The following is a 9472-nucleotide window of genomic DNA, read 5'->3' as shown; positions in this document are numbered from 1 at the left end:
TTTTTAGTACTTACAAAAAAGACATTTACAGCAGGTCCTCTCAAAACTACATGGCTTGATCTTACAAAACAAAAAAAAAGGTTAAACAGAATGAGAATAAATGGATAAACCAGACTGGCCTTAAAGGGGTACAGGTGAGGCTAAAGAATATGAGCAATGTAGAAATTTACAGCTGGTCTTCTTGTGGCTCGTTGTTTCAAAACTACAAGGTCTAATCTTACAAAAAAGAGTAATGCAAGTTAAATATTAAAATAAGATCAGACTGGCCGCAGGAGGGGCACGGATGTGACTACAGGATGTGAGTAGTAGGCTGGATGTGGGAATGTTAGTAAAGGCTGGGTGACTGGTGCGTTGCCCGGGCTCCCAGACTCCGAAGCCGAGTTCTCGTGGTATAAGATAGGCACCCGGACTATCCTCTGAGCCGCGTGGCTCATGTTGGCCGCTTCCAGTTCGGCAGCCAGCTGCCTTTTCCACTTATTCCGGCGGTTCTGGAACCAGATCTTGACCTGGGTCTCAGTCAGATGGAGAGAGGCGGCGAGCCCCGCTCTCTCCGAGCTGCTCAGGTAACGCTTCATGTCGAAGGTGGACTCCAGCTGGAAAACCTGACTCCTGGAGAACACCGTGCGAGTTTTCTTCTTCCTGCACGGCTTTCTTTCGGGACTTTCCGCCCTCTTTTTCCAGTCCTCGCTATTATTATCTTCCTTCTTTTGTTCCTCTGCGTCGCTCGATTCCTCCAGCACGATCTCTTCCAGGCTTTTGGAGTCTTCCTTGTCTTTGCGGTCCGGCTCGATTTTGAGCGCCGGCTCGGGGGAGTCTCTGTCTGGAGACGAGTCTCTGGCACATCCGCTGCTTTTCTCTACAGCTGGCATGAGAGAAAGGATTGTTGTTAGATACGCTGCAGGCCATGAACGATTAGAGGACAGTGCATTAGGAAGGATGATGTGCTTAAAAGATCCCTTACCTTCTGTCCTCGGCAGATGAACCCCCGATGACAGTGTGCAGGGGTACCACCAGGCAGGGGACCTCTCCAGATAGTGCGCCGGGAGCGCAAACCTCTGCGTGGGCATTTCAAACCTGGGGAAGCCAGGCTCCCTGCAGTGAGGTAAGGAGAATGTGGCGCCCTCCACCACCCCCTTCACCGCCGAGAGCAAAGTCTTAGGCTTCGAAGGCTTTCGATCACAGTTCAGCAGGTTCTTAATGGAGAACGACGACTCTTTGGGCAGAATGGGGCTCTCCTGCGCTGCTGTCTCGGGCATGGTGGCCTGACTCCGATCAGAAACTGGGGAGGAGCCGTGCAGAGTCGGAGAGGGAAAGCAGACCGCGGCGATCACAATCCCGGGGAGTTCAGGAAAACGCACCAAACTTTTGCATGTGGGGAGACTGGAAATCCACAGCAATTTGGAACGGAGTAGGAGGCATTCAGCGTCAACCTGGCGCCAGATGATAATGATGAAATAAAAATGTCATACAAGTTAAATGCAGAAAGTATACGGCGATTGGGCACGGACAATGGCAAATGGGATTACCGAAGGGGAAAAAAAAGAATGGCATGTAATGAGTCCACCTCCCTATACTTTGCGCTTCGCTTAAGGCTATAAGAGCTCGCCTGTTATTGGCTTTATATAGTCCAATTAGGCAGCAAATGAGGACGAGACTAATACCACAAAAGAAACTCGTCCTGTAAACCACCACTAGACGAGCAGTAGGCAAATGACTTACTCCTGTCCATTGGCACAAAACGCTGCTTCATTTCCATCTGTAAGAGAAATTTGTTTAAAGTGCCCAGGCTTTTTTGCTCCTCTGTCAGTTTGAGCGCCTCAGCACCCTGGTCACCCATTGAGGGAGCACATTTTCCAATGAGGAAACAAAACAACCTTGTTTCTGTAAATTGGTTATTTTCCAGCCTTTGTCTTTTTTAAAAAAAAATTCCAGTTTCTATCCTGGCTGGATGGTGCTGCACAGAAAAAATAAAGCTTCTCCGTGTTTGAAGCAGCCAGATTCAAAAAGAGATGTCTACAGTGTTCCATGCGGTTTTAAACTGAGACGTAGAATTTGAGAGGTTTTCGTGATGGAGTATTATATGCCAGGGATATATGGCACATTAAAACGCGATTTTATGAAGTGTAGCACTGCAAGAAATAGCAATAATTTTATTATGGAAGCAAGCCCAATTTGTATATGAAGATTTATAAGTAGAACGGATATGGTATGACCTCAGATTGAAGCAGGATTTCGCATATGTCATTTTAATGTTATACTGTATTTCTCATGAGTTCATTTAATAGAGATAAACCATTTCCACCGTTTGCCTGACGAATTTACCCCCCCCCCCAACCCCGCCCAACCCCCACCCCTCCACACACACACACACACACACACACACGCATAAGTCGTGGATAGCTTGCGCACTTCTACTTTATAAAAGGCAAAAACGTGTATAATATTTTAGAATATTATTTTAGGCGCAGCCTATTATAACACAAACATTTGCAAAACGCGACAGCACTAATTCAGTACGATGAGGAAGAGGAAATACTATGTCTGTAAACGAGACCAGTTTTATATTAATCTAACACTTAGGTGTAGCCCTTGGTTTTTGGTAAATGTCAACCGAGGACTGTATTTTGATTATTATTCCAATTTCTACTGCAGACAGACATGTTATTCTACCCATCTCGCCAGCTCAGTTTGGCAAACAACATAACGGCGTGCTGCAGGGGAATTTGATTGAATTTGTTTTGAAAGCTTTAAACTACGGCTTCCATTTAGTTTATCTTCATTTTCATATTATTAATCTGTTTCCTTTATGTTGCTGCTGAACACAGCGCATTATTTGTATTACTCATATATTTACATAATGTTCTAGAACTGGAATCGGATAGAAGGCGTCAATTTGCTGTTTGGACCGAAAGCACACACTAGATAAAGATTACAACATTCCAGCTCTCATCTAGAATGCAGATAGTTCACAGCAGTGATGAACATGCCAACACATTTGGATGAGTGTGCGTGCAAATTGAAACACCCATTATCATTCCTATATCAACCTATGGCGTTTGTTGTTTACCCAATGTTAATTTTCGTTTCGTTCATGCAAAGTGACAGCATTCACAACTTAATGCCATTCCACAGGATACAAGGCTCTATTCCACTATAAACGACCAGGCTAATCTACCAGTTATCTGCCTTTTACTCCTGTCTTTGATTGAGACCGGTGTCTACATCTCCACAACACGCAATGTATTATCTTTCAGCACATATTACAATTGCATTATTGTCCATTCTAATAGACGCAAATGAAGCGATACTACCCGCCGTGACACCCAGGAAAACATTTACCCAAATCTATGGGGAAATGAGTCATGGGTGCATAACTTTATATAGAAAAATACTTGTTAACGATTACACAGGGCAGTAAAGGTAGCTGTTGCAATGATAATTACAACTGCAATGCATTTCCCTACAGGCTGCAGATTAATTCATGATTTGCATCTGCAATTAATTTGTCTTTTCAAAAAGAGAATCACCTGCACCCACGAGGAGGACTATGTCGTGTTGATAGTCATTAAAAAGGGGACTGGACTTACTTCTAAAGTTCGAGCCTCATTACGCCAACGCCATAAAGCTCTTTTGTTCTACAGTTCCGCGTATTTGCCTGCCGAACTGAAATATTGTCAAGGAGACTAAGCGCGATTGTTTGCGAGATTATATGCAAGGGAGGGAATATACACCAGGGCTTCAGTCAGTTATTTAAAGGCAACTGCTGACTGACTATGTAAATATGTGTAATATCCAAAGGTGATCAGATGGCAAAGTGAGATACAGTACTCCTCAAACAAATCTAAACTGTGCACCCTTTTAAAGGGAAGCGCAATGAACAAAGTGATAAAAGGATGATCCAAATAATTTTAGATGTGGGGATATGACTTCTTTTGAATGAAGTGCGGGGTATGTAAAGAGTTTGGGTCTCTTTTGATGGATGCCTCTGTAGATTGCGAACCGGTGAGAACTAGTGAACGTTGCGAGATCCTCATTCGAAACTGGCCACTGACACCATTACCGGAAACGGTTGGTATCAAAACATGAATCTCAGTAGGCACATGTGAACGCGTGAGGAGGGAGTTATTTCATTCCGCCATTTAACTGACTTAGCCTTTATTATCCTTTGGCAACTTTTCCGTGGTCTATTTATATTCTGGTTGAATTTGTCATGTTGATGGGAAGTAACAGCATTAATTATTTTAACATTAATGCGCTGGTTGGGACTGAAATGGGCACGTGTTCCCATGATGTGGAATAACCAGCGACGATAAAAAGAAAGTGAGAGTGTCCTTCTGTACAACGAACATTACAATTTAAGATTATTTTCTTTGAAGATACCAGCTTTTACAAACCAACAAGGAAGTCTCATCTAAATCATTAATTCATGTATGTCTTGCAACGTTAATGTCTCGGGGTGCTAAAGGTTACTTAAAAATATTAATCGTATCATATTCATACCTGGGCTTCACATTTGGAGGTTGTATGTCACCATTGTTGGAACTTTTAAAAATACTTTCAATATCCTATTACGGTACTATCTCATTAGTTACGTTTGAATAGCACATGCACGGTATATCATAGTTGTTTTATACTTACAAATACAATAACTATGACAGAGCACTTCTCTTTATCAGTGTGGCATATTAACAGAAGTTAGCACAGATGTATATAAAAGTCTTTAAGTACTGTTGAAGATGCACGTATATCGTAGTGTAGATTGATAGTTGAGGGAAAATGCTGCTCTAAAAGGACAGGTAAATGTTTATTTCTGATATCTTGCATCACCCCAGCTCCTGCATTTGTTTTCCTAGTTCGCTTTACGCAGCCACTGAGCTATTGTTCCACTACATGCTGGTTTAAACAATTTGTCCCCTTCCTGATTTGGTGAAGCAGTGTTTACATATAAAGGGTAATGCAAAGTTATCAAATCACTCCAAACTCAAATGCCGCCGATGAAGCCACAATAGGTTAATGTGTAGATCAGAATCCTGCAATGGCCAGTGTATTTACTGTAAAAATAGTTAAACATAATTTACTGTGAATTCTCTGAAAACTTGGCAAAACATTGAATCTGGTGCTTGGTATAAAATGAACGAAGCAAACTGAATTGACTGGATATGTATTGTTAAATGTGATACAAATGCTGCAGGAACACACACAACACATTACACAACTGTGCTTAAAAGCATCATTAACACACGTTGATTTGGCTCTTTCTTTGAATGCGGCAATTAGCGGTTAGGAACAAAACGGTCCACATCTAAATTGGACAATGTGTTTTTAAAAGCAGCCACCTTCTTATTAATTACATGACTTTCACTAAAGGAATGCATTGTTCTCTCTGATGTTGCTTGGAGATCACATTCGTCCCTCCACTGTGTTGCAAACTGACTTTTTTTCTGTTGCTAATTATTTCCCTCCAGGTTATGGGAAGACAGATCAGAGAGGTACAGCTTTCGAGGTCTTAAAACAACCCCTGAGGAGAAGACATCAGAAACCGCGAACATGTCCATCAGGGCAGTCAATCTCTCTGACAGCAGATACTTATCATCAGGGAGCTCCTTTGTAATATGAAGTCTTGAAACAAGAGATAAACGAGCTGCTTGATACTTTAGGTGTTGTCCCTGAATGTTGAAGACTTATATCGTTTTAGGGAATGATTCTTTTCCTCTCTTTTTCCCCCAGTTTCTTTTTAAAGAGCTGACAATCATGCCACTAGACAGAGACAGAGGTAAGCCAAGGGCAATTAACCTTTTGCCAGCTGCAGTGAGAGTTTGAAACCACACCCCGGAATCCTATTTGTCTGCGGTGTTCTGTGAGGAGGGGAGTTATCTGGGAGAAGTTCTGTTCCTTTGGCATAATTGTTCTATCGTGATTCGGGATGAGTTACTTCGTGTGGCTGGAAGAATCGCAGTTTGGGGGAAAGTACGTCATTAGTTCTCGGGATTAATGTTGTGTACGGGAAACCCTAAACCCCTCTCATCTGCTTGATGAATCCATTCATAAAGGTCGTGTTCAGGAACAAGTTGTTCTATCACTTCTGACGAAGGAGCACTGCCGATAGGAGTGACTGAATGACTCATAATTAGGGATCTGTGGCGAACGCTTCCTGTAATAGCACCCCCTATCGATATACATTCTTTTCATCACCATTCAAGTAATTTACAAGTCAGCATCATGCATTTTTGTATCATACTTAAAAGAACACGACCTGGCATTAATCAATTTTGTTTCTGTTGGGAACAAAAAAGTAGAAAAATATGGTCAGTATTAACCGGGAAAAATGGCCGAATCATATCTGACAATTGTAAAAAAGTTTGTGCAATTCTGCGGTGTCTGTTTTTATGAGATTGGAAGGTATTGGATTTGTCGCTTTGTAGGGATCTCTGATTGTATTAGGCTTGTTCTTTTTTACAAGCCTGATTCTTTTTGTTACATTCGGCTTAGCTCTAAGATTCCAAAACGAGCCTGTAATCACTCTGTATTCAAAGCTGATTTAAACCCAGAACATGACTCTAATACATTCTTGACGCCATGTGCGCCAAAATGCTTGGAAAAGATCACGACGGAAATTGGAATCCCGCTTTCAACTCAATATTATAAATGAAGGAAAATGAGACCTGTATTATTAAACTTGTAGACCATTATAAGGCCCAGAATTAAAAAGAGCGGGGAAGGGGAATCAGCATCCACTCTTATAATTCTTCAGATAAACTGTTCCCTGCTTCTAGATTATTTTTCAGCAAGGTGTCAGGACATTATTTAGAGAGAAAAAAATAAGTACTTCAAATTTTAACTCCAGGACCTAATTGCTTCTTTTCAACATAGTTAACTATGTGTGAAAACTCGATGGGGCGTGCATACGAAGCTGAAAACAAACTCAAAATAGCGAATGCATAAATTACAAGCTGCGTTAGAAATATTTCATTTCAAATGCATTAAAAACAATCTGGTTTGATCGGAGGGGAAAGCAAGCGTAAATCAAAGCCTGGTTTATTCAGAGCGTTTTTGGAAAGTCGCTGCCCTCTTTTTTTCTAAGCAAACATATCTGTAAACCTGATAAATGACACAGAAGTGTTTGTTTACACAAGTCTGGCATTAAGAACCGGCTAGAGAGAGAAACAAATCCTTTGTTTACTTGTGGCCTTTCTGACTGCTTGATGAAGCGATTGGAAATCAAGCTACAATTGATGTTAGGAATGGGGGAGAAAAACACTGCGGATCTGAAATAAAAACAGGAGCTGTTGGAAACACACAGCAAGCCAATGTGGGGTGCAGACAGCATTTACAGCAGTTTTTGATCTTGTTACAGCAGATGTCATGTATTTAAGCACTGAAGGTGTCACAGTGGGGTTTACATTACACTCACGTGTGATTTACTGTCTTATGCATTTTATTTTTAATACAGAAGTTATTGTGATTCAGGCTGTAGGTGGGTAACATTGTCAAATGGTATTTGTCTTTGCAGACTAGCCTGATACCAGGAACTCAATGATGTCTTTCCAAACCCGCCTTTATTTCCCGATGATTGTGACAGTGACTTTTTAGTGGTTGGCCAAATTGATCCGGAACCATCTCTTTAACATTTTAAAGGCGAGGTAATTTGTTCGATTATTATACCCTCCGTGCTGGCGTGAGTGTTCCGTTAATACAGCTGCATGTCTCCTGGATTCCCTGCTCATTTTAAGCAGTCAAGAAAAAAACAACACAATGTAACCGGTATGGTAGATAACAAGGCAGAATCGGTATGACATACAGTCAATAATAACGTGCCATCACTTTCATAGTTAAATATGCATGATTCCAAGCTATAATATTCATCATCATAACGCTGAATAGTTCAGAAATGCTGTCGATAGCAATGTCATATAATTCCTTTATCCACAAAAAAGGCAATATCCGACCAAAACAATGTTCAGGTCGTGTGAATTATTCAATATTATTGCATTATCATGCTCAGTCATGATGAATGCCCCAAATGAAAGCTTTGAATCATGATTCACTGGGCGAATGTGTTAATGGAGAAAATGCTAACCTCGATATCTTTCTAAATAATTTATCCAAGCCCAAACGTATCTAAGATGGTATCTGACATTTGACGGTAGATGGACTCGTTGCTCATTGTTACAGGGTAGTTTACGCCCGAAACTAAACAATCCTGGCTTTGTCCTAGTGATAACAGTCAAATGTACGGTCTCTGAAATGATATTGATATGAGATTTGTTCATTCAGTCCAGTGGATCACTCCCACAACCTCCCACTCCAAACACTGCCATAAATGGACGCCTGGCCGGTGACACCGATTGCTACATTTTTGCACCGACACACTGGCTGGATTAGAGGTGGGATCACCCCAACATAGTTCTAACATTCTGTATGGAGACGGTAATCGTTTTTTTGATCCCTCTTCGGTTACTCTTGTCCACGGCAGTTTGGCCCGTCTGACTTTTCATTGCTATAAAGTTGGTGAAATGTATCTTTATCCAGAATTGGAAAGGTATGTTACAAAAAGACTAGGAAGGAAGAGATTCCTCCTCAAACACAGATTAAAGCACACTGATTCTCTTTACCTCAGCATATGCATCTATCTCTCGGTCTGTCCAATCTATTGATCAAAAGTAAAGGAAACAGATACCCAGACATTTACCAAACACTTAATATATGCCATTAATATCTTACTCGCTAGCTTTCTCTTAATGAGAAATCAAACTAGTGCCTGCTCTGGCCTCAATTCTGTAAATCGAAAGGTTAGTCCTGTTCAATGACCTGATATCAGGGACACTTATTGATGAATCTTTAAAAGGATTTAGAAAAAGTGCCATTATGAAAGTGGTGAACTTCGGATGCTACTAAAACTAGAGGTGTATAAACCGGCCCATAATGACACAATAGCGTAAATCCAGCTGTCCACGTGTAGTGTAAAGCCGGCCGAGTCGATGTTTGGGTCTGAAATCATTATTGTGGCGGGGAGGAATGGGAATCGCAGGGTCTGAATAGAATTTCACTAATCACTTAGATGCTGATTTCAATAAAGGGAAAGTCTAGTTACACCCAACACAGGGGCAAGGCATTTTCAACGTTGCTTTAGACCAGATTTGTACCATTTCATAGCAGGTTAGTTTGGGAACATAGAACATAGAACAGTACAGCACAGAACAGGCCCTTCGGCCCACGATGTTGTGCCGACCTTCATCTGAAACCAAGATCAAGCGATCCCACTCCCTACCATCCTGGTGTGCTCCATGTGCCTATCCAATAACCGCTTAAATGTTCCTAAAGTGTCTGACTCCACTATCACTGCAGGCAGTCCATTCCACACCCCAACCACTCTCTGCGTGAAGAACCTACCTCTGATATCCTTCCTATATCTCCCACCATGAACCCTATAGTTATGCCCCCTCGAAATAGCTCCATCCACCCGAGGAAATAG

The 9472-nt window shown here is 41.6% G+C and overlaps 1 protein-coding gene across 1 annotated transcript; it reads right to left on the bottom strand.

The window, feature by feature from the left end:
- Nucleotides 1-257: 257 nt before the first annotated feature.
- Nucleotides 258-1257, bottom strand: hmx3b (H6 family homeobox 3b). Its single transcript, XM_078224373.1, has 2 exons — nt 962-1257; nt 258-862 (listed from the first exon to the last, which is right to left on the bottom strand). Exons 1-2 carry the CDS (start codon nt 1254-1256, stop codon nt 258-260), a joined length of 900 nt encoding a protein of 299 aa, XP_078080499.1. The 5' UTR covers nt 1257.
- Between the last annotated feature and the right edge of the window lie 8215 nt (nt 1258-9472).

This window comes from Mustelus asterias, chromosome 11, assembly GCF_964213995.1.
Source record: "Mustelus asterias chromosome 11, sMusAst1.hap1.1, whole genome shotgun sequence".
NCBI lineage: Eukaryota > Metazoa > Chordata > Chondrichthyes > Carcharhiniformes > Triakidae > Mustelus > Mustelus asterias.
Note: the sequence above shows the minus strand (reverse complement) of the source record. Positions and strands in the feature narration are given on the sequence as shown.